The sequence below is a fragment of the Emericellopsis atlantica genome (genome assembly GCF_019669845.1).
Source record: "Emericellopsis atlantica unplaced genomic scaffold F5Z01scaffold_10, whole genome shotgun sequence".
NCBI classification, from domain to species: domain Eukaryota; kingdom Fungi; phylum Ascomycota; class Sordariomycetes; order Hypocreales; family Bionectriaceae; genus Emericellopsis; species Emericellopsis atlantica.
The window spans coordinates 730404-753828 of record NW_025764712.1 but is presented as its reverse complement, the minus strand read 5'-3'; the positions used below and the strand labels follow the sequence as shown (position 1 = coordinate 753828).

General features: G+C 59.6%; 8 protein-coding genes across 8 annotated transcripts; 2 read left to right on the top strand and 6 right to left on the bottom strand.

The window, feature by feature from the left end:
• Positions 1-302: 302 nt before the first annotated feature.
• On the top strand, positions 303-1461 carry F5Z01DRAFT_673398 (chaperonin 10-like protein; the record flags this gene model as incomplete). Its single annotated transcript, XM_046264935.1, has 2 exons — positions 303-492; positions 551-1461. The coding sequence occupies 2 exons, from the start codon at positions 303-305 to the stop codon at positions 1459-1461; spliced, it is 1101 nt and encodes a 366-aa protein (XP_046119379.1).
• F5Z01DRAFT_55055 (uncharacterized protein) lies at positions 1442-3011 on the bottom strand. Its single transcript, XM_046260620.1, has 2 exons — positions 2549-3011; positions 1442-2490 (listed from the first exon to the last, which is right to left on the bottom strand). The coding sequence occupies exons 1-2, from the start codon at positions 2697-2699 to the stop codon at positions 1583-1585; spliced, it is 1059 nt and encodes a 352-aa protein (XP_046119378.1). The 5' UTR covers positions 2700-3011; the 3' UTR covers positions 1442-1582.
• A 180-nt stretch (positions 3012-3191) lies between these two features.
• On the bottom strand, positions 3192-4472 carry F5Z01DRAFT_680952 (acyl-CoA dehydrogenase/oxidase; the record flags this gene model as incomplete). The annotated part of the gene is made up of 1 exon (XM_046265638.1): positions 3192-4472. One exon carries the CDS (start codon positions 4470-4472, stop codon positions 3192-3194), a length of 1281 nt encoding a protein of 426 aa, XP_046119377.1.
• A 352-nt stretch (positions 4473-4824) lies between these two features.
• F5Z01DRAFT_620564 (carboxyl transferase) lies at positions 4825-6548 on the top strand (the record flags this gene model as incomplete). Its single annotated transcript, XM_046261144.1, has 2 exons — positions 4825-6378; positions 6426-6548. 2 exons carry the CDS (start codon positions 4825-4827, stop codon positions 6546-6548), a joined length of 1677 nt encoding a protein of 558 aa, XP_046119376.1.
• A 118-nt stretch (positions 6549-6666) lies between these two features.
• Positions 6667-9686, bottom strand: F5Z01DRAFT_54839 (uncharacterized protein). Its single transcript, XM_046260581.1, has one exon. The coding sequence runs from the start codon at positions 9512-9514 to the stop codon at positions 6785-6787; it is 2730 nt and encodes a 909-aa protein (XP_046119375.1). The 5' UTR covers positions 9515-9686; the 3' UTR covers positions 6667-6784.
• Positions 9687-12013: 2327 nt separating this feature from the next.
• On the bottom strand, positions 12014-14640 carry F5Z01DRAFT_54738 (rhamnogalacturonate lyase C). The gene has a single exon (XM_046260575.1). The coding sequence runs from the start codon at positions 14343-14345 to the stop codon at positions 12339-12341; it is 2007 nt and encodes a 668-aa protein (XP_046119374.1). The 5' UTR covers positions 14346-14640; the 3' UTR covers positions 12014-12338.
• On the bottom strand, positions 14598-18047 carry F5Z01DRAFT_54571 (fungal-specific transcription factor domain-containing protein). The gene has a single exon (XM_046260557.1). The coding sequence runs from the start codon at positions 17553-17555 to the stop codon at positions 14850-14852; it is 2706 nt and encodes a 901-aa protein (XP_046119373.1). The 5' UTR covers positions 17556-18047; the 3' UTR covers positions 14598-14849.
• Positions 18048-19028: 981 nt separating this feature from the next.
• F5Z01DRAFT_54569 (uncharacterized protein) lies at positions 19029-21505 on the bottom strand. Its single transcript, XM_046260555.1, has 2 exons — positions 20362-21505; positions 19029-20308 (listed from the first exon to the last, which is right to left on the bottom strand). Exons 1-2 carry the CDS (start codon positions 21104-21106, stop codon positions 19281-19283), a joined length of 1773 nt encoding a protein of 590 aa, XP_046119372.1. The 5' UTR covers positions 21107-21505; the 3' UTR covers positions 19029-19280.
• Positions 21506-23425: the final 1920 nt, after the last annotated feature.

Genomic DNA, 23425 nt, shown 5'->3' with positions numbered 1-23425 from the left:
TTGGACGTATGCGACACGAGTCAAGATTGTGCCGAGGATGTAAATCGCCCGCCCCGCCAACGTCACCCCGCATTCGATGGAGATACCAGTCCAGCCAGTACTAACGGCTCCATGAAAGTCAAACATATAAGCCGGTTGCATCCGTGGGTCTGTTTCCTGTGGTGACTCGACAGTTGCCGGCTCCATAAGTAGCCAAACTACAGTGACGATGAGAGGTATGTAAACGTCCACTTGCCCACCCCTCAAGGTGAATGAGATCCCTCCTCTCACTGACACTTGTCTCGTACTCCCCAGGGTTCAACATGCCGACAGACTACACTTTCCAAGGCTGGCTGGGCCACTCGCCCGAGGCCTTCAATGGCAAGATGGAATGGGGTACTTTCGAGCCCAAGAAGTGGACGGAGGACGACGTCGACATCCAGATCACGCATTGTGGCATCTGTGGCTCGGATCTGCACACGCTCAAGTCGGGCTGGGGAGCAACCAACTACCGTGAGTCCCGCATTGAGGTACTGCCTATATTCTCTACTGACGCAAGATGTGTGGACAGCCTGCTGCGTGGGCCATGAGATTGTCGGCCGCGCAGTGCGCGTCGGCTCCAACGTGAACAACATCAAGCTGGGCGACCGCGTGGGCGTGGGCGCACAAGCACGCTCATGCCTCGAGGCCGACTGCCCGGACTGCTCGCAGGGTCGGGAGAACTACTGCCCCCGCGTCAAGGTGAACACGTACGACAGTCGCTACCCGGGGGACGAGGGCATGTCCATGGGCGGGTACGCGGACTACAACCGGACGCACCACAAGTTCGCCATCAAGATCCCCGACGGGTTGCCGAGCGAGTACGCAGCTCCCCTCATGTGCGGCGGCATCACGGTGTACGCGCCCCTGCGCAACAACGGGTGCGGGCCCGGCATGACGGTCGGCATCGTGGGCGTCGGCGGGCTGGGCCACTTTGGCGTGCTCTTCGCCAAGGCGCTGGGGGCGGACAAAGTGGTGGGCATCAGCCGCAAGCGCAGCAAGCGCGACGAGGTGCTCGCGCTCGGGGCGGACGAGTACATTGCAACGGACGACGACAAGGACTGGTGGAAGACGGGCAAGGGCACCCTCGACCTCATCATCTGCACCGTGTCGAGCGCCAACATGCCGCTGAGCCGGTACCTGCGCCTACTCCGAACGAATGGCAACTTTATCCAGGTGGGCGCGCCAGACGGGGGCAAGTTCCCCGAGATCAACGTTTTCGCGCTGCTGGGCGCGGGCATCAAGATTGGCGGCAGTGGCATCGGGTCGCCGGCGGACATTGAGGAGATGCTGCAGCTCGCCGTGGACAAGAAGATTGAGCCGTGGGTGGAGAAGAGGCCGATGAGCGACGCGAACCAGGCCATTGTCGACCTCGAGGCCGGCAAAGCGCGGTACCGCTACGTGCTGGTGAACGAGAAGCACCTGAGCGAGACGAAGCTGTAGATGGTTTGTATAGAGGCACATGCAGTATAGAGATATACATATATGTATATAGGTGTGTGTATATATAACCATATATACCGCGTATGACAGCATGTAAGCACGTACATGTCAACGGATTGTATTACTGTACCGCACTCTCTTGCAACCAAGTCAAGACAGGCAGCGCCCTCTCCCCTCGCCTGGTGCGCCAGACATTCGTGGCGGCCATCATGTCCTGGCAGCCGCGGAGCAGCCAGCCCCATTTCCTGATAAAGGCAGGCGTCACCTCCCAGGCCATGGCGTCCCAGCTCTCGCCCCAGATCATGAGGCTCGGGGCCTCGGCGACGTGGGCCTGACGGACCTCCATGACATCGGCGCACAGCTCGTCCTCGTCGAGCAGGCCGGCCTGCATGGCGCGCAGGACATTGTCCCGGAATCGGGGGAAGGGGAAGAGGTCCGTCCAGGGGTGGTGCGCGTAGGCGCGCTGCAGGTCAGTCGGCCGCAGGGCGTCGGGCAGGCGGTGGACAAGGACGGTGTTGGGGTGTGGGGGGTCGTGGACGGTAAAGGGGGAGAGGTAGTCCTCGTGGCAGAGGCCGTGGACGTGGATGCCCATGCGGACGGCGTTGCGGACCATGGCGTTCATGACGTTGATGCGGATGAGGATGGGCAGCTGGTCGATCCGGGGCGCGTGGAGGGCGTGGTCCTCGTAGGCCTGCCGGATGAGGCTGCGGATGCGGGCGACGCGGTGAGGCGTGCACTGCATGATGCTCGCGTCCCAGGTCTCGGGGTCATCTTCGAGACTGTCCTGGGAGTCCTGTCGTGGGCAGGGATGTGGCTCGTCATCCTGCACCTTTACGAGGGCCTGCTGCAGCGGTCCATCGTTGCTGCTGGGTGATGATATGGTAGAGGTGGAGGTGGTGTAGGAGGAGCAGATGGCCAGGACACATGGAGCGTCTTCAGTGGGGATCTGGACCTCGTCGTCCCTGGTTGGTGGTGGTACTGCTGGTGGTGGTGGTGGGACGTTGCTGCTTGCACCTCTCTTCCGACGGCCTTTGGCGAAGGCAACGTCAGCTACGTGCATCGCACCGGGCAGGGGTGGGAGACTCACGATAGGCGCGCTGGTTGAGGCGGTTCTGTCGACGTTTCCTCTCTGCAGTGCTCGTGACGCCTGTCCAGTCATCGTGGCCATCCCAGAGGTCGGGTAGGTCGTGGACGCGGCCATGGATGACGATCTTTGGCGGGCTCTCTGATTCGGCCATCTTTGGTGCGTGCTTGGCTCGGGAAAGTAAAGAGGACTGCGAGGAGGAGAGCTCGCAAGGATATTTTCTTCTCCCGTCCGCCCGCAATTTGTCCTCAATTGCCCTTTCTCTTCGCCTTTCGGAGTTAATATCTTGGGGGGCTTCGCTCCGTACTGGCCTGGCGCGGTGAGTCCTGTGACCAGTCGGTGACGTCCGTGCTGTATCTGCGCTAATGCAGGCGGCTTATCCCCCAATTCGGGGTGGGGCATCTGCTGGAAGCTTGGCGGGGTATCGCCAGGACTCCATGTCGCTCCAGGTTAGGTAAATAGCACATGCGCAGCCTTGGAGTCTGGCAGTCACTGTCACCACAAACTCAACACATCAGCTTCACTTCTGTGCCATACCTCCTTTGCTATAATGCAACTCCATACGCCTAGTCTATGACCGCTAGGCAGGTCCTGCCCAATGCTTGAAACCAAAAAGCGAGTCTAATACCTCGACTGATGCCCTGCCTCACGCGTTGGCGTACTCCTTGTTGAATGCCCGCCCAATGACCATCCTCCTGATCTCCGACGTGCCGGCGCCAATCTCATACAGCTTCGCGTCGCGCATGATCCGCGACGCGGGCATCTCTTCCGTGTAGCCCATGCCGCCCAGCAGCTGGATGCAGTCCAGCGACACCTCGGTCGCCCGCTCCGCCGCGTACAGGATGGCGCCCGCGCAGTCCTGCGTGCGGATGATGCCCTGCTCGTCCACCCGCTTGGCCGTGCTGTACGTGTACGCCTTGCTGGCCTGGAGCTTGGTGTACATGTCCGCCAGACGGCCCTGCACCAGCTGGTTGTGCGCAATCGGCTGCCCAAACTGCTTGCGCTGGTGCGTAAACGGGAGCGTCACGTCCATGGCCGCCTGCATCAGGCCCAGGGGACCCGACGACAACACCAGACGCTCCAGGTCCAGACCCTCCATCAACACGCGCACGCCGCCGTTCACGCTGCCCAGAATGTTCTCTTCGGGTACAAACACCGAGTCAAAGTTGAGCTCGCCCGTGTTGCTGCCCCGCATGCCCATCTTGTCCAGCTTGCGCTGGCAGCTAAAGCCCTTGTAGTCCGTCTGCACGAGGAAGGCCGTGATGCCCTTGGATCCCTTCTCGGGCTCTGTCTTGGCGTAGACCACAATGAGGTGCGCGTCTGGCCCGTTGGTGATCCACATCTTGCTGCCGTTGAGCTCGTAGCCGCCCTCGACCTTCTTGGCCGTTGTGCGCATGCTCACGACGTCGCTGCCCGCGCCCGACTCGCTCATCGCCAGCGCGCCGACCAGGTCACCCGAGATGAGGCCGGGCAGGTACTTCTCCTTCTGCGCCTGCGAGCCGTTGAGCTGGACCTGGTTGACGCACAGTTGCGAGTGCGCCGCGTAGCTCAAGCCGATGCTCCCGCTCGCTCGGCTGAGTTCCTCCATGACCACGCAGTGTGCCTGGTAGCCCATGCCCAGACCGCCAACGTCCTCGTCAGCCGTGATGCCCAGCAGGCCCGCGTCGCCCAGCTTCTTCCACATCTCGTTGGGGAAGGCATTGGACTTGTCCGTGTTGTGGGCGACCTCCTCGGGGATCTCGCGGCGCGCAAACTCCTGCACGCGGTCACGCAGCTCCTCAAGGTCCTCTTGGGCGGGTGCCGTGAAGCCCTTGGGGTGCTTCTGGGAGTGGCAGCGGGTCTGCGTGATGGGGGCGACGAGCGCAGGGCGCAACTGCGTCCGCATGTGTGCGCGCAGCGCAGGGCGTGCTAATGTTCGGAGAGACATTGTTCTGGGTGTGGATGAGGAGCCTGGAAAAACCAAGTGTAGTGATGAGAGCAAGAAGATTCGATTGTCTGTGAGGAAATCAATTGCGTATGCAGGCAGCAGCTCGGCTGGTCAAGGCAAGAAGTATCGTGGCTGCACCTGCCGAGCTTTGACTTCTCGGCTGAGCGCGGCTTCCACCGGCCCGCATCGCATCCTCGGCTTTACAGGGTGCTTTCCTTCCTTCCTTCACCTCTCACAAGTCACGACGTGCCTTCCCCGGATCCCGGATCCCATCATTTGTCAAGCCCCGGATTCAATTCTCCCCCCTCTCCTCTATTCACTCTCCCTTCACTCATCCCACACAGTCACAGACATGAAGGTTCTTCGGTTATCACGCAATTGGACCGCTCTCCAGCGCGGCGTCGTGCAGAGGCGCGCTGGCATTGCCAGCCTCACACCTCCCCACCACGCATCCGCCGTCTCCCGCCTGCCCTCGACCGTCGACGTCGAGTCTCCCGAGTTCCGCGACAATGAGGCCGCCATGTCCACCGTCATGGACAAAATGCACACCCTCACCGCCAGGATCCAGCAGGGCGGTCCCGAAAAGGCCAGGCAGAAGCACCTGCAGAGGGGCAAGATGCTGCCCCGCGACCGCGTCACGGCCCTCATCGACCAGGGCACCACGTTTCTCGAGCTGAGCCCCATGGCCGGCTACGAGCTGTATCCAGAGGCGGAGGTCCCGGCGGGCGGCATCATCACAGGGGTCGGCGTCGTCGAGGGCGTGCGGTGCATGATTGTCGCCAACGACTCGACTGTCAAGGGCGGCACCTACTACCCCATCACCGTCAAGAAGCACCTGCGTGCCCAGGCCATTGCCCAGGAGAACAACCTGCCCTGCATCTACATGGTCGACTCGGGCGGCGCCAACCTGCCACACCAGGCAGATGTCTTCCCGGACAAGGACCACTTTGGCCGCATCTTCTACAACCAGGCGCGCATGTCGGCGCAGGGCATCCCCCAGATCTCCGTCGTCATGGGACCCTGCACGGCCGGCGGCGCCTACGTCCCCGCCATGAGCGACGAGAGCATCATCGTCGGCGAGCAGGGCCACATCTTCCTCGCGGGCCCGCCCCTCGTCAAGGCCGCCACCGGCGAGGTCGTCTCGCCCGAGGACCTGGGCGGCGGCAAGATGCACTGCTCCGTCTCCGGTGTCACCGACTACCTTGCCGTCGACGACGCCCACGCCATCACCCTCGCCCGGCGGTCCATCTCCAACCTCAACTGGCCCGAACGCTCCACGGCCGCCAAGGCCTACGACGAGCCCCTCTTCCCCCAGGAAGAGCTCCTCGGCATCGCCACGACCAACCTCCGCAAGCCCATGCCCATCCGCTCCGTCATTGCGCGCATCGTCGACGGCTCGCACTTTTCCGAGTTCAAGCGCGACTTTGGCACCACGCTCGTTACCGGCTTCGCCAGCATCCACGGCCACAAGGTCGGCATCGTCGCCAACGACGGCATCCTCTTCCCCCAGTCTTCCCAAAAGGGGGCGCACTTTATCGAGCTCTGCGCCCAGCGCGGCATCCCCCTCGTCTTCCTCCAGAACATCTCGGGCTTCATGGTCGGCAGCGCCGCCGAGCGGGACGGCATCGCCAAGCACGGCGCCAAGCTCGTGACGGCCGTCGCCTGCGCCGACGTGCCCAAGTTCACCGTCGTCGTCGGCGGCAGCTACGGCGCCGGCAACTATGGCATGTGTGGCCGGGCCTACAGCCCCCGCTTCCTGTGGATGTGGCCTAATGCGAAGATTGGCGTCATGGGCGGGGAGCAGCTCGCCAGCGTCATGGAGACGGTCGGGCAAAAGGTCGACCCGGCGCTCAAGGAGAGAATTGACCGGGAGAGCGACGCCACATTCTCGAGTGCACGGTTATGGGTATGTATCTTCCCTTCCGACTAAGCGGAGCTTTACTAACAAACCAGGACGACGGCATCATCCCGCCACAGCATACGCGACGATACCTCGGTCTCGGTCTCGACGCGGCCATGGGTGGGCGCAACGAGCACAAGGCCGGTGCCACGAAATTCGGCGTCTTCAGGATGTAGTTCAGCATGTTTAGGCCTGCCATTGTATATAGACATCAACACCCTCTGGATACCTCGTAGCATGGAAGAGACAAGCGCGTTCTGGCTCTATACATCTATTCATTCCCAGAGACACCCGTGAGGCTGCCCTCATTCTCATATGTTGTGTGTGAAGCGAAAGTTCTATATACAAGAAAGACTCTGCAATCCTCGTCTGAAAAAGAGGAACTGGTCCCTGCGGCGACCTACTTATTTTATTATAATCCGAAACGCCGAGAATGACTGCTGCTGCTTGTGCGACGTATCTTCTTCCGACTCTTGGACGAGGATGCCTTGCCGACCAGCCCATCACCCAAGTCGATGCCAAAGTCTACCAGGTTGACGGTGTGGTCTTTCGCCCCGACCGTCACGTTCTGCGCATCCTTCTGCGTGATGGCCGACTCGTCGTACTGCCCACCGCTGAAGAAACTCTGGAGGCTGGTCTGCGCCGCCTCGGCGTCGCTCGCGTCCTCCTGCTGCAGAATGTACAGGACCGCGACGCGCGCAAAGTCGAGCACCTCCTCGGTCACGTTAAACGTCGATTCATCCGAATACGAGGCTTCGGACCGGGACGCGACGCCCATGGCCTGGTCCAACTCATCGCTATCATCCACAATCTCCTCCTCGGTCTGCTCCGCCTCCCTGAGACGCAGGGGGCGTCCCTGGAAAGTGACGAGGGCATTTTGCGCGCGGCACGAGAGGTCGTCGCCGTTGATGGTGGCTAGGATGGCGGTGCCCGAGAGGGGCACGGAGAAGTTGGCGCGCGCGTCGGCGATGAGGCGGGGGATGGCCTTGCCGAGGGTGACGTTGCGGATGACCGAGGCCGCATCGGACGACAAGACGAGGTCGGTGGTCGTGCAGCCGTCGGAGCCGCCGACGCCGCAGTCGGTGCCGGTGAAGCCGTTGGTGCAGATGCACGCGCACGTGCCCTGGGAGAGCACGTTGGTCCCGCCGTTTAGGCAGACGAGGTCGGCCTTGCACTGGTCGAGCGCGGACAGGGGCTTGGGGTGGTTCCCGAGCGTCTTGAAGACGAAGAACTGCAGCGGCACGACGATGGCGGCCGCGATGGCGCAGAGGAGGAGGATCATCAGGATCACAAAGGCCCAGGGAGGCATGCCGCAGCACTTGCGACGGACGGGTCGGGGTTTCTCTGCTGTTGCTGCTGCTGCTGTTGCTCCTGGCGGACCCGTCTCGTTGTGTGCACCGTCACGTTGTCCCTGCTCGTCCTTGACGCCTGGAATCAGGGGCCAAGATGTGTTGCGAAACCAAGACATTCCACTGCGACGGGTTTGCGCGTTGGGCGACGCCCTTTGCTGGTGGCCCGGCGGGGGGAACGCCGCCAGCATATCGGACAGACCGGACTGGTGGCGGTCGTTGAAGGAAGAATCACCGTCGCCGTCGCCGCCGTGCGGCTTGTCGAGGTAGTCATTAAAGTTCTCGAATCGACTGGCTGGGCGCTTGCCCCTCTCGATCATGGCGGCCAGCCGTGTCGCGCGCTTGATGAGATCAGGTAAGCTGGTGATGCTGCCCCTGGCCTCGGCGGCGCGGACGGCATCAATGTCCAGGTTGGGCGGGCGCTTAATGGCCGATATGCGCCTCGACCACGATCGCTCAGGGGCGGGTGATGGGGATGCCGAGGGACCTGGGAGGGCTGGTGTGGCATTGTATGCCACGGGCATCAACAGCTGCGGTTCCTCTTCGACAGTCGGCTGTGCTTCCTTGTTCCTTTGCGCCGCTGTGCGGATCGTCTCCGAGCTGGTGCTGTCCTCGATGTAGCCAGTGCCATTGGCGAATGGTTGCACGGGCTGCGCCAGCGGTCGTGTGGGCGCAGCAGCTGACGCTGCCTCGGTGGCCGCTCCCGTCGTGCTAGCACCTGGTTTGTTGTCCACCAGAGCCGCCTTGCCCTTCTTGCCGACACTCGCGCTGCGGACCAGCTTGCTCTCGTCGCCAAATTCGTCACCCTGCGAATCGCGGCTCCTGTCCGTCACCGAGTCGTCGTAGTACGAGTCAGTGTAGCCCTGGGCGTACGCCGTCGGGGTCAGGGGCGAGGCCGGGTTCCAGACGCCGGGCATCGCCGCGCTCGAGGCATACGAGCCGTGTGACCGCGTGCTCTCCTCGGGAATGGGCGAGACAAAGGTGGCGTTGGAGTAGTACGACGAGGGCCCGCGTCGACCGGCCGGCGGCGGCCCCAGATTGACACTTCGTCGCGGGGGCATGGGCATCTGCTGCGTCGGGGGCCCCTGGCTGGCGCCGGGCGTTGGGAACTCGGGTATGCTGCCAACAGACGACGTCGTCAGTCTCGAGACCGGTGTGGCTGGCGTAGCGGGCACCGACGACGACAGTCCCTGCTCCATCATATCCCGTGCGTCTGACGCCTGCTGCGGGTTCCGGAAGACGGGCGTTGGCGTTTGAGGGCCGGTCTTGTCCACCATTGAAGGGATGCGACTGGGACGAGCGGGTCGGGGCGGCGCTTGAAGTGGCCTGGAAGGGGCTTGAACTGGTCGATCAGGTTGGCGAGGCTGAAAATATTCATTTTCGTAGTTGTTATTGTTGTTGCTGCTGCTTTTGTTGTTAACAGGGGTGAGAGGAGAGCCTGGTGGTAGGGGCCAATGAGGCGCCTGCGTGGGTCTCGAGATGCCACTCTTCCCCTCGAATCCAGGCGGCACTCTGGCCCGTGACGGAGGCGCAGGCGGGAGCTGCATCGTGGGCGGTGGTTGCGAGGGCGGAGGCATGTGGCGACGAGGTGGTGGACTGAGGTAGCCCCGGGGTGAGGAAGCGCCATCCTCCAACGGCATCGCGGCCGGCATCGTGGGCGTCGCTGACGACGGCGGCGGCGGTGGCCTGCGAGGTGCCTTTCCCTGGGCCGTGGCCTGGGCTCGTTCCCGGGCGCGCTTGACAGAGCCTGCTCTGGGGCGGTCCATATTCCACCCGTTTTGCGACTGGCTCATTGCATGCCCGTACGTATGAGGCGGTCGAGCAAGAGGCAAGAACTCGTGAGGTCCAGGTTCTGGGGATGAGCACGGAGAAGAGGATGTTGTGGCAAGATGGAAGGTGTTCGTTCGTGTATGCCAGCGACGATATGTTGTGCGCGTTGGTGCAACAGTCTGGTGTCACGATGAGGGCTGGTAGTCTAGATGTTAGCCAGCGGTTCGCGGTAGTGCATTGTTTTCAATTGCCATTGAGCACACGGCGCGATAACAATAGTTCAATGGGAACAATGCTTTTGGCAGATCAACTCAAAGCGCACAGACAATAAGTGAAATGGATGTGAAGGCGTGTGAGTGAACCACCATGGATGAGATGGAACCCGAATCGAACGCCATCGGGTACCCACAGAACAGATGCGCAAGGGGTCCGTGTACGTACCACAAGTGTTGGGTGAAAGTAAGTCCCATACGATCAGCTCTCCAGAGAACTGAATCGTGGTTCGTAGAGCTGTTGGGGCCCAGCCACAACAGTCTGGGCGACTGGCGCAAGAGAGAATGGTAGAGGGCGCGTTGGGATATCGCTGATGAGGATGGCGAGAATACGCGTCGACAAGAGTTGGGAGTAACGACTGACGTCTTCCAAGCGTCTGGATCCGCGTGTCGTGTTGCCTGGCCGGCCTCGTGCGACTGGAGGTTCCTCCTGTTTCAGCTCCTCGTCTGCGCGGGCGCGCGCAACTTGTGAGATGGTTGTCCTACTGACGGTCGATGCCTCTGACAAGTGGCAGGACCTCAAGTCCGAAGCCAAAGAAGGGGATCAGATCAGACCAGATCCGAAAGAAGAGGAGCCAGCCTAGTTGGAAGCAAGAATAGAGTCGTATCCGAGGAGGGGAATCCACGAGAAGAGTCTGTTCTGGTGGGTGCAACGTCAACCGAACCGTGACAGGCAGGGGACGTCGTCGTGCGTCACCTGATGGATGGATGGGCGGACGGATGGCTTGCTATCCTGCTGCCCGTCTGGGTCTTGGCTGGGATTTCACACGTTTTGCACAGCGTCGCGGAGCTGTTTTGGCCGCGTAGCAGTGGGAAACGAATGTGAGAGCGCGGTCAGGCTGGGCTGACGTACGTGCTTTGTGAGCGGGTGATGGACGAAACGAACGACAAAGGCCAGACGGAGGGCCTGGGGGAGAGAGTGAATGGATGAAAGAAACGAAGGACCGAAGCAGACGCGCTGGGCGAACTGGCTACTACTGAGCGACTACTACACGACAGACTGGCTGGCTGGCTGTTGAAGAGGACTGGACTGACTGAAGGGGGAGGGACTGGGAGGAGAGGCACCAGCAGGATGACACCCAGCCAACAACGCTCGAGTCCGACGGACTTCAGCTACGGGCAGCAAGGAGGCATGATGGGAATAGGCCACTGATCCTTGCCATGGTCATTAGTGTACCGGGAAAAAAAAAAAGCAGAACCTTGAGTCCTTGACAGTGAATGGGTGAGTGAATGAATAATTAATAAGTGCGAGTTCGGTTGGTGGAAGCGTGTCTCAAATTGGAGGGGCGCATCGCAGCAAGGGTGTGGACACAAAAGCCAGGGCTGCACCAGACGTTGTCACCAACAAGAACACGTCCAACACGAGCACCCATGGCTCGCTTCGGTGGTGCGTACATTCATAAATATTAATAATTGAGAATAAGGTTCTATTCTCAATACTTGATGCTCATTTATCAGGTCTCCAGGTCATGCCATCGCGCCCGCCAGTCTTCGTCCACGTCCCGGTTATTTTGTCTCCTCTGAAGCCACTACGAGACAGACGTCGAAATCTGTAACACACGACGCAGGGATCTCTCCCCCAAACCGTCTTGGCAGCAAGGTCCAGTCGAGTCTCCCGTCGTGCACTTGTTGCACTTGTACAAGAAGTACGAATGAAGACGCTCGTCTTACTCTCGTCAATGCTGCTCACGCCTGCGCTGCCATTGTCCATCGCTGGCTTCCTATTGCTCGAGACATCCATCCAGTCAAAGCGTCTTTCCCGCTCGCCCGCTAGCGTTCCCCGTCTGCATGTCGCACGCGAGCCAAGGAGGGAGAGAGGGTCTGGGTCTTGACTCTTGACAGTGACAGAAACGCTAGTGCCATCCTCCTGCATCGTATCCCCTCTGCGGGCCTTTTTCTTACATATGTTAATACAGTACATCATCGCAGATGTCTATTGCTTCTCTCCTCGACTCTTGCTTCTGGCGGGGTGTCTCGCCGTCCAGTGGACGGACAATCTAGCTCTTGGACAGCGGCTTCGTGGGACAGCCACCACCAACGTCGGAAGCATCCATCTCCCTCTCCCCACAGATCAGACTGACAGATTCTTCCCATGTCTGATCTGGCCTAGGCAATCCGAGCCTAGCCGACGGATGAAACCAAGACTTGACTCGGCCGCTTCCGGTCCCAAACACGCGAATTGCATGTGTCGTTATGCCCATTGAGCTGATGTGATCCTGCGCAATATTATGAAAAGTCATCATCTTTGTTTAATACTCGACTTCTCAGACCAGCATTGACTTGCAGCGACGGCTGTCATCCACTCATTCGGTGCATGAGCGCGCTGTCCTTGCATGGCTGTCTTGGATGGCGAGCACACGCAGTAGGGCGGATGTCTCAGATATCTGGCAACAACCCACGGACAATGACTAAACGACGCTTCATAGAAGTACGTAGTTGGTGGCTTTCACGCTGTAGCAGCGTTCAGATCAAATCGCGAAATTTCAAGTCCTGGCAATCATCACCCAGCGACAGAAGCGTGATACCACAGGATGAAGCACAAGCATTTCCATATCTATACCTCACCATATATACACTACTCCACCTCCAGCCTAAACGCATCGTACTGCACATACAGCGCGTCCGGCAACAGCGCCGTCTCGACACTGCTCGCATTATACGGCAGACTCAGCACAAACTCATTCCGGCCCGCGCGCAGCGTCGCCGCTGGGAACACAAACTTGTGCTCGACATTCTGGCACGCCACCGCGCTCCGCACGCCGCACGACCCGCTGCGCCAGTACGGGATCGTCCACGTCGCCTCGTACGCGCCCCCGTTGACGCCCACCGTCCACGGCAGGTTGGCAAAAGGGTCGTCGGACTGCTTCCACTTGTCGTTGCCGTTGGCCGTCTTGGTCCCCGCCACCTGCACCGTAAACGTCGCTGTCGCCCGGTCCTCCAGCTGCGCCGCCGCGAGGTCAAACGTCACCGTCCAGTTGTTCACATTGTCGTATACGGGCGTGTCCCGCAGGTAGTTGCCCTTGGACGGCCACCACGCCCAGTGGATGTAGTTCAAGTCCAGATCCTCCCGGCTCTCGCCCACGTGAAAGTGCACGCCGTCCGGGAACTCGTCTGGGAACTGGTACTGCGCCCAGTAGATTCGGTACTCCTCTGGGTGCAGTGGCTTGGACTCGAGAGGCGTGTAGCCGTGGCGGTACTCGCCTGCTGACTTGTCCGGCACGCCGATCCGCCAGAGCTCTGTGCCCGCCGACTCCTCGGTCCAGGCAAAGTCACGCTTGCGCGTGCACCGCCCAATCTTGACGTCGTCCTCGATGAACCAGCCAAAGATCTCGTCCGCGTAGACCGTCACGCGGTATGTGCCCTCTGCGACACGCGGGATGCTGAACACGCCCGTCTCGTCAATCTCCGCCCAGTACTGCAGGGACGTGTGCTCAAACACGTTGAGCTGAAAATCCTCCTTGTTCTCGCACAGGACGATAATGGGTCGCTTCGCGCCCTCGGGGAGGTCCACCCTGCCCTCGAACGTGGTGCGTCTCGCTGAGGGAACATAGTTGGGCACATACGGCGCAATCTCATCGTAAAAGTCAGCGTTCCACTCGACGTCCGCATACTGAGCAGCATCCGCCCTGAGCTCCTGCAGCGTGGCGTCTGGCCCTCCCTTGTTAAAGTGGTAGTACTGCGGTCCAAACGTCCTGTCAAATCCGTGCGTGATGTTGGGCGTGGGTGCGCCGTGGTGTCCAGAGACCATGTAGTTGTACACAATCCCATCCACGACAAGATCAGAGTGCAGTGGACCGCCGTAGTACGTCTCCATTGTGTTCTGCACGAGCCACGCCCCGTACGTGTCCCCGTCCGGCGACGTGCTGCCGTCGGCGAACTGCCCGTGGACGTCGTGGTTGCGCCACACCTCGCTCAAGCTGTACTTTGTAAAATAGTCCGCGTACTGCGCAACGTAGCCGTCATCGGGCGTGTTTCCGAGGTATGTCGTCGCGTCCTGGACGGTGACGGCCTCGGCAAACGCCTCCTTGCCCGGCAGCGGACCATAATTGCCGTCACTCGTCGAAAAGTGCGTCCACAACAGCGTGTTGGGCCGGAACAGTGTGCGCAGCTCGCCTAGTCCCCTCAGGAAGGGTCTGCTCTCATTCCAGTACGTGACGCGAGAGAACGCATGTAGCCCCGTCTCGCCATCCCGGAGGAAGAAGTACTGGGAGAGCGTCTGGTTGGTCGAGTCATATGTGTCCTCCATGATGAGGCCGACATAGTCCGTCCCGGTGCCGTCGGTGCCCTCGATTAGCTGCAGATCGCCTCCAGGCTGCCAGAAGCCCTCGGGTGTGCACGAGCAGTCCAGGTAGGGACCCTTGCCCGAATTTCCACTGAGCGGTCCGAGCAGATCCTGTCCGTCGAGGGCCAGGTCAACAATGTGCCCATTCGACTTGGCCAGCGCGATGGCAAGGTGGTCGTTGGCGACCGTCACATGAGTCGAGTTCCCGCCCGTCACCAGCTTCGCGGCAGCATGTGCCATCAAGCTGCTGGCCACAGCTCCCGCGAGAGACAGAGCGTTGAGGTTGTGAAGGCGTATCATGTTGGCAGTGTTGGGCCTGCGGTTGACTGTTACTCGAGATAGGCCAGACAAGGCAACAATCTCGCTCACCTTATATAGTAATCAGCCTTCCATCCTTTGATGTGACGCGGGGCCCCATGGGGCAGCATATCTCGGGGGCAATTGAGCCGATCGCAGCAGATGGGATGTGCAGGCTGCTTCGGGTAAAAGGCCAGTCCGCCAGAGAACCTGCATATCCATCATGTACATCGGTCTTTGCTTGCCAACCGCGCATGCTGCCTTGGTGCGAGCACGATCTTTTGCAGCACGACGATCCCACCTCGGGGGATCTTGTCACGGCCAGTGGCGCGCCAGGAAGATCGCCGGTTCTGCGTCGCTAGGACACCACACCGGCTGGAGCTGTGGTGAGTCCGGCTGTCAATGACGGAACACAGCCACAAGAGGACCCTTGAACACACAACAAGCTTCTTCTTAACTCTGACAAAAATATACATGCCACGTCTGATGCCCAGACGCTGCCTACATCTACCCCATCGAATCACCGCCAAAGTTCCCATTCTCCACCGTCGGGTACGCGCCGCCGCTCAGCTCGGCCCAGTCCCAATCCAAGTTCATCGGCAGCTGGAAGAGGTCGGTCGGCAGCATGGGCTGGTGCATGGGGAACGCCGCCCCCGTGCCCTGCATGGGCTGCTGCTGCTGCTGCTGCTGCATGCCCCCGTTGCTGCCCGGCGAGTCGCTCGTGGGGAAGCCTTGCTGCTGGGCGAAGCTGTCAAAGTCACCGTTGGTCGGGTACGTTGAAAAGTCGGCCGGCGGTGGCGGCGCCTGTGTGTTCCATGGCATGGTCGGCGAGGGTCCGTAGGAGAGGGGACTGAAACCGGGCGCGTCGGCTTGCACAGGGCTCAGATTGCTGCTGTTGGGCACTCTCATGCCTGCTCCTCCTGCTCCGTTGGGCGTCGCCTTGGCCTTGTTCTCGGTGTTGTTGTGGTGATTCTTGCGTTTCCGCCGTGACGACTGATCCTTCTCTGCCTTCTCAATGACACTCTTGGCGATGCGCTCAAACTCGGCGCAGACGCCGAGCATGCGGTACACGCCACCCTGCTCAGCCTCGTGGCCCAGCATGCTCAGAAAATTCACCACGAGGTTCATAAGGCGAATGTCGGGCTTCGCGCGCGGGTCAAGCGGGTTGTTGAGAATGTTGGCAAAGAGGGTCATCAACGCGGACACGGGGAAGTAGAGAATCATCCAGACGCACGAATTGTCTCCCTGGGGGATGTACTTGACGAGGCTGATGGACGCGCGCGCGGCGGCCGTGCACAGCGCCGCCGAGCTGTACACGCGGGGGTTGAGGGCCTTGGTGTTAAGCCCTTGTAGTGCGTAGTTGCTCAGCCGGCTCGTCCAGAAGCCGTGATGGACGCTCATGCGGTGGATCGTCGTCAGGCAGTTGTAGTAGGCAAAGTGCAGCATGACGACGTGGAGGATCAGGGGCGTGTGGCTGGCCTTGATCTCGTGCTCGGGTCGAAAGTCAATGGGGATGGCGTCCTTCCAGTCCTCCAGCTGCGAGTCCAGCTCGCCAATGGCATTGAGCAGCTCGCCGACAGACGACTTGGTCGCCTTGGTCGAGTACAGCCGCCTGTAGACATCCGACTCGATGACGGCGAACTCGCACATGGTCCGGAAGATGTTCATCTTGGACTTGCCGTCGGCGAGGGGTATGTTGCCAATGTTGTCTTCCGGGTCGGCGTCGGGCAGATCAATGTTCATGTCGTCGTCGTCCTGGGTGGGTGGGCGGCCGGCGCGCAGGCACATGTCCTTGTCCAGTATGTAGGCGATCCAGAATACGCGTTTCCGCTGCTCAAGCTCAATGGGGTTCAAGTTGAACCCGGTGCCGCGCTTGTGCAGGCCAATGGTGTGCGAGAGACGGATCGCTGCTGCGACCAACAGCGTGCTGGGCTGCGGGTTGGGGGTGCCCTGCATGAAGAGGGCCATGCCGAGCAGCGCCTGCACGGACAGGAGATCGGTGTTACGCATCGTCAATTCCGTGAAGACGCCCATGGCGTTCTTGAGGTAGCCCCACGACACCTGGTCTTCCTCCTGGGGGACGAGATGGCTCATGACACGGAGTCTGTGCGCGATGGCGAGGGCACAGTTAAGACTGGCCCACCAACCGGAGCCTTGGTACGGATCAGCCGAGTACTGCCGCTGCACGAGGTGCATAAAGGTCGGCTGGTGGAAGAGCGGGAACATGCAGTTGAAATTCTCAAAGTAGTCCTTGAGGAGGGAAAGCGCGTCATCCTTGGAAGGGAGAGGCTGGAAGACGGGTCGTCTAAAGACGTCGCTGAACACCTCGGGCTTCCAGTTTGTCCACTTGTGGTCATCTTCGGAGACTTCCGAGATCATGTTCCGGAACGAGTCGTTGCCGGTCTTCTGGTTCACCCACTGTATGCCCTTGGGGGAGAAGATGCTAAACCCGGAGGAGGAGCCAAGGTATCTCGTCTCGCCCGACTGGGTCGTCACGAGGGAACACATGAGGTCCGACAAGTTTTCGACATCCTCCTCCGGCTCAGCGTCCTCGACGCTCGCTGTGCGGACGTTCGAACTGCGCCGTTGCGGCGGCTGCTGCTGCTGCTGCTCCTTGTCCTTGTCCTTGTCCTTGGGAAGTGGTGAGAGGTTATCCGCAGGCGATGCCTGGCTCTCTGCTGCTGTCGTAGAGGGGGCCTTGGTCGCGGGGCTGGCGGGTGTCGAGGGCACGGCAAGGCTTCCTTGTCGACTAGCCTCCGAGTTCCTCTGCTCCTCGAGCTTCTTCTCGAGGGCGCCCAGGTCCGTCTCCTCGCCCTCGGCCAGCAGCCCACTCAACCGAAGCAGATGCTCCATCCTGCCCAGCCGGTTCTCCAGGCCCTCAATGTACTTGGCGCCCTTGGGGGGTGCGCGCTTCTTCTCGACCTGGGTGAAGACACACTCGGCTTTGTAGTTGATGCACTGGGTGCAGCTGGGCAATTTACCGTCGCACTTGATCTTCTTCTTGCGGCACATGTCGCAGGCTCGGGCGATGCGTCTACGCTTGGCGTCTTGTGACTCGTCATAGGGGAAGTTGTGCGAGTCGGCGAACATTTGGGCCGCGAGATCTGGCGGAAGTTGCGGCAGGGCGTCGGTGGCATAGGAGCCGAAGATCTGAGGGGGGTTGAAGGAGGCCGCAGGCGGCGGATGCACGCCTGGTGGTAGTTGGAAGGCCATGACGGAGTCGGTGTTGCTTGTTATGATGGTTCGTGAGCCTCGAATGAGGGAGCCGAGGAATCGTCGTGATTATTAGTTGGACTCAGAGGGGGGCGGGGATTGATGACGAATATTCGAATGAGCGGTGCACCTCGTTCGCTCGTGGGCCATCCGCGTGCATGCGCGAGATCAGATCAATGCTGGTGCTGGAACTACTATCTAGCCGCACGAACAGCGTCGACGAGTCCAGTCTGGCAGTTGATGACAATTCTCAGAGGGGGAGGGGAGAAGTAACAAATTGATGCATGGTGGTCTCGAGGTGGGGAGTCAGACTCATCAGACTCAGACACAGGCTGGTGGTGCCGTGGAGTTCGGACTGCTGTGGAGGCCGCGTGCGCGGAGTTTAGCGGCAGGGGCTGCTGTTGGTCACAATTGGGTTCATGTTGAGGCTTCCAGGGTTCCAGCGCCCTTCTGATGTTCTGGCCCCGGGAAACTCTATCAGGGCGATAGAACTGCTCATGACTCGATCAATGGACTATTCAGATAGATAAGGTAGCGATGAACTCATACCACTACGTACTTAGGTAGCGTAGCCTCACCCGCGTCACCAGGCATCTAGGGTACGTTCCTCCACCTGATATAGCGGACTTGGCTGTCCACTCTAGTAGTGCTGTACTTGTTGAGATGCTACTACAATCAGTTCCCGTACACTGAATTTGTCAGTGACAGCACCAGAAAGCTGATTCCAAAGCAATATGCAAGTGCCGACACACTTTCAACGTGGCAGTGCTGCTAGTGTCCGCGGTGGGCTGCTTCTCCTACACAAGCACATAGGTCATCTGCGCACTGGCAGCGACACTCCATTCGGATCCGGGCAACTTGACACTCGGGCTGCTTCATTGATGTCATGCCGGCTGGACAAGACACGATGTCATTGACTGCAAATTCTCGGAACGTTGCGCTTCCATCGTCCCTCTGCTGCCTGCACGGTTGCTGAAGCATCTCTCACCGCATCGCAGGCCAGGCCAGTCCAGCCCAGCCCTCAGAGACACGCATGCGTGCAAAGGTGCCAAGCACCTGGCCTGAACTGTCTTGTCTTGGGCGGATCTTGGATGCAGGTCCCCCGATCAGATCGCTCGCCCTCCTTTCTCGCGGCTTGCCCTTTTCCGGATGGGCCCATTCCAATTGACTGACGGCTGGCCCCCAACAGCAGTGCGACCTAGCTACAGATACAGTAAGCATCCATCATCCTATGCGGTAGACTTGTCCGCACCCGTCCGTCCTCGCCGACCTTGTCCGTAGTTGGACTGCATTCCGGACGAGCATGCCTAGACTGCACCGCCCGTCACCGACACGTGCGACGCTATCATGTCCGCGTACAACAGAAGATCCTCGGGCTCGTGGTAGACGCCGAGACTAGTACCAAGATAGGCCAGCCGCATCTACTACCCATCCATTAATTTACTCCGCACGTCCACGTACGTTCTACACAGATTAACGCACCGAGGCACAAATATGTACTAACCACCAACAAACTGGTATCATGAAATATGTACGCGGGCCACGTCGCAGTTATGTACACACGACGCCCGACCCGTTCGTCCTTCCTTCGCTCTGCTAGATAGATAGACCCTGTCGCTCCCAAATTCCCATTGCAACATGTACAAGAATTTAAAAAAAAATCTACTGCTTCGATTTTCTTTTTGGATAACCCCCTCTCCCCCCTTTCTAGGCGCAAGAGCCGACTCAGATATTCTCCTGAAACCTCGAGCCTGACCCTCTCGACCCATCCTGACTCGTCAGACTCCGTCCCAGCCCGTCTCTCGACATGGGCGGCGGCGGTAGCGGTCCGCTCGGGGGCGGCCCAGGGCTCGGCGGGTCAGCGAATGGATTCTGCTCTGCGACCGCTTGTCGTCCCGGCCCTGAGCGTATGATCGGCACGCCACTCACGGGACGCATCGGCGAACCGAGCGCGAGACGTGGTGATGTCGCGCCCGGATCAAAGGCCTGCGAGCCGCGCCAGTAGTCAGACTCGCCGCTCATGGTGCTGGCGCGGGGGTCCGAGTAGCCATCGCCGCCGTGCTGTAGGACGGAGGGCAGCTTCCTGCCAGACACGCGGACGAACCCCCGTTCGCCTGAGCGTGTGGCCTCGCCAGGCGCGTGCTGGCTCTTTCTCGTCAACGCGGCCAACGCGGCCGGTACGGAGAACCCAGCGCCAGGACGCTCCGCCATCGCGTCCCCGCCCCCATTGCTGCCTCCTGTCGGCGGGCCGCCGCGACCTGCAATGCCCCGGGTGCCTTGCTCTCCGAGAAGCTCGGTCATCTGACTCCTTCGCTTCTTCCACTTGATCGCCATCATGACGAGCAACAGCAGGAATGCCACGCCAGCCACGCTCCCGACGACGCCTCCGACAATAGTCTTTTGCTGTGGGGTCAGAGGTGCTATACCGCCACCACTGTCGTTGTCGGAGTTGTCGGTATCTGTCTGCACGTCTTCTGAATCGGTTGGCTGGGCGCCATCGGCACCAGTGCCGCTGTATCCAATGACATCTGATGAGGCAGTCTCGCTGTCCGAGTATGTCGACGGTAGTGACGTGGAGAAGGATGAATCCCAGGTGTAGCCGCTGCTTGAGCTGGAGATGAAGGATCGGAACTCATCGTCGGATGTGGACGTGAATGACGTAGACGACGGGGAGGACAATATGGTGTCCAATTTAAGAGCGATCTGGCTCAGAGGTGTGGTAGGTGTTGACGTCGAGTTGCGTGAGGGTAGTGCTGCTTCGTTGTTAGTTCACGTAGGCCAGTATTACTAGGAGAGGAGCACTCACAGTTTGTTTCATTGAGCGAGGCACCCGCCGATGGTGTGAGAAAGTTGCTCGTTTCCGGCAGCAGACTCGCTGGTATCGGGGTGTCGCTCGCTCCCGACGTGATCAATGGCGCGGAGACATCTGTCGAGGCGGAGGAGACCGAGACGGAAGCCGAGGCCGTGACAGACGGGTCTATCGGCAGGCTGAGACCAACGGAAAGGGACGCCTCGACATTGACGCCTCCCGCCGACACAGATGATGCGGACGGCTGTATCGCCGTCCACGACGCTCCTGGTGCCGAAATGACGGATATCGTCTCCCCCGACGCGCGGTCCACGACCACGGTCCCGGGAGGGGGTAGTACGGTGTGTAGAGTGACTGGGTTGCCGGATGCGTCGACTACCTGGACGAGCTCGACAGTCTGGACGACGTGCTGGACATAGGGGTCTTGGTCAGCTTGGCGGATCTCGAGGTTGCTGTCGCGGTGGACATCAATATCGATATCGGTGTCGTCGTTCTTCTGGTGGGAAGAGAGGTCGTCAGAGGCAGGCGCTCGATGATGGAAATGGAGGTGTGTGTTGGAACGAGTGTTGTCCAAGGAATGTCGATTGTGGTGATGATAACCCTTCCCGGAGTGAAACGAATGTGAGTGGTGTGTATGCGTGTTGGACAAAGTCGAAGATGAAGTTGAAGAAGAAAGATTGTCGTCCACGTTGTTGGCCGCGACCGGGGCAGCAGCGCCACCCGCACCAGCGACGTTAGTCATGGCAGCGGGAGCAACTACCACGCAAACAACGAATTCGCCTCTCCCCAATTGCCCCAATCAACGGAAGTCCCCCAAAAAAACAATGGATCGGCTATTTTTGTTGCACTAATAATATAGTGTCGATCCAGGCGTTTTGGGAGGGGATCCTATCGAAACGAATGCTGCGAGGCTGAGCGATCAGGCTTGCGCAATCCAGGCTTGGAGGGGGTCCAAGGCAGTATTGCCCCAAGTCTGCCACAATCTTATCGTGGCCAACAGCCAGAATCCCGTCGTCCGTTCGTGTTCCAGAAAGGCCAGGCAGAATGGGCAGTGATTCGACTCGATTGATTGATTGATTCGAATGGCGGTCTGTGAGATGTCAGCCGTGGGCGCCCGTCGTTTGTTGACCCTCGCTTAGCTACGTTGTGTTGTCGAACACAGCCTGTTTCTTCCCTTCTCGTATTCCTCCTCGTCGATTTTGCCCCCCCAACAGCGGAAATCCTCTCTCTTTGTTTCGTGTGTTACTCTTCTCTCGTTTTGTTGGGACTTTGTGATTTCGAAATATGGCACGAATTTCACTCACGCCTTCGCGGCTAGGATTGAATGGCAATGCTCGTCTGCATGACGCGTCCACAATGACAAGGTAGACTCAAAGATATGGCACGAGCGGGCAAAAGAGTGAGCCGTCGGCACGAAGCGAAGGAAGAAGAAGAATACAACGACAACGAGGGGAGTGGTAAAGAGCGACGTGGGTAGGCCAGACCTCAACCCGTGCAGAGAAGGAGGAAGACGAGGCGCCTCTAGCTTGAAGAGACAATATTATGAGCCTGTGGGCGGGCGGATGGGAGGACAGACGGCCATGACACGGATCGGATCAGATGGCCGCCATGGACAGGAGCCCGCCCCTCTCTCCCCCGGCCAAATATCATGCACGTAAAATGAAGAATTCATCTGCACGACCGTCGCTACACAATGGCCAGGAACAGGCCGCGAGACCTCGTGCACAATCACGAAGAATGGGTGGCATAATTTCGGGATGCATGATCTCGGGCCAATCACGATTTCGACCACGCAGCAGGGGACAGGGCGTCGTGGAGCAAGCCTTTTCGCCAAGGACAAGTTCTGGGCTCCAGTCGCCAGATCCTCAGTGTGTGCGTGCGCGTCCGTCGACATGGAGGAGCTTTGCTTGAACACACCCATTGTGACCATGCGTGTAAGTGATTGTGCCGTCGCCTCATGGACGATGGCAGTGGCCAGGGATTGTCTGCGCAGAACATACATATGCCCTGTGCTGGAGACGACGCAACGCGAGAAGCTACACCTCGTATAGGAATCAGGATGCAGGAGGATGCTAGCAGGCTTTTACTAGCAGCTAACCTCCCGTCCGGAAGAGTGGGTGCCCTACGGCTGCGTACACGTTTGTGGCCGTTGCCGAAACGGCGAAGCCCACAATCCGTGGCGGGTGGTGATTAATTAAACGTAAGTTTCACCAGGCGTTGACTGAAGATAATGAACAATGAACTCTAGAAGCCTGGAGACAACCAGAGGTCCAAGCTCGAGGTATTTCCTTGTCCAGGATTCCAGGTACTACGTACATGATAGACGGATTCTTGTGTGAAATATGACATTGCTGATCTGGAATGTAACGCTGCAAAAGGGGACATGTCGTCACGTACGCGGCTGTCAGTCTGTCACTGCGTCACATCTACGGAGAGGAGCCTGTCAAATTGCCAACGCGTCACTGCGTCAGATAATTAGACCCTTGGCTTTCTTGTGACTCGTATGCATCCGCAATTCTGAACTCGAGTGTCAAACCATCGTCGGCGTTGCTGTTGCACCTGACACGTCCAGCGACACAGCCTCGACAACGCGCGGACAATTGGGGACGCAGTCGCGCAGTCACGCAAGTCCAAGTGCGTGATGCATCCACTTGAACCATTGAGTTCCACCAGTACGAGACAAAACCTGCGAAAAAATAGTGCGTTACTCGGGAGAGAAGTTGGTGCACGGATACACGCACGGACTGGAGTTGGAAGTTACGCATGTCATGTGTGGCTGGGTTTGATCATCGCCGTGCCTTTTAGCTTACCCGCTAGCAGTTCAACCTTCGACATTCCTTCCAGAAAACGGCCCAGGAACCAACCATAATTGCCCCACAGGTACTCACAATTGCTCTGAGCCCTCAAGCTCTTGTGTGCTAAAGAAAATGCCGGACTTGCAATGTGTGAGCAGATATAAGCGTGTCGAATCCTGTTAGCAGTGTATGGGTGAAGGTTATCAGACAACGGTCCTATCTGGGGTCAGTGAGAGTAAACGTCCGGGCCACAGGGAAAACACCAA

Coding starts and splice junctions, on each gene's coding strand:
- F5Z01DRAFT_55055 (XM_046260620.1), bottom strand. CDS start 2,699: ATGGCCGAATCAGAGAGCCCGCCAAAGATCGTCATCCATGGCCGCGTC. Junction 2,491..2,548: donor CCTCAACCAGCGCGCCTATC/GTGAGTCTCCCA, acceptor CCTTCGCCAAAG/GCCGTCGGAAGAGAGGTGCA.
- F5Z01DRAFT_54571 (XM_046260557.1), bottom strand. CDS start 17,555: ATGGCCTTCCAACTACCACCAGGCGTGCATCCGCCGCCTGCGGCCTCC.
- F5Z01DRAFT_54569 (XM_046260555.1), bottom strand. CDS start 21,106: ATGACTAACGTCGCTGGTGCGGGTGGCGCTGCTGCCCCGGTCGCGGCC. Junction 20,309..20,361: donor CTCGCTCAATGAAACAAACT/GTGAGTGCTCCT, acceptor ACAACGAAGCAG/CACTACCCTCACGCAACTCG.
- F5Z01DRAFT_54839 (XM_046260581.1), bottom strand. CDS start 9,514: ATGAGCCAGTCGCAAAACGGGTGGAATATGGACCGCCCCAGAGCAGGC.
- F5Z01DRAFT_54738 (XM_046260575.1), bottom strand. CDS start 14,345: ATGATACGCCTTCACAACCTCAACGCTCTGTCTCTCGCGGGAGCTGTG.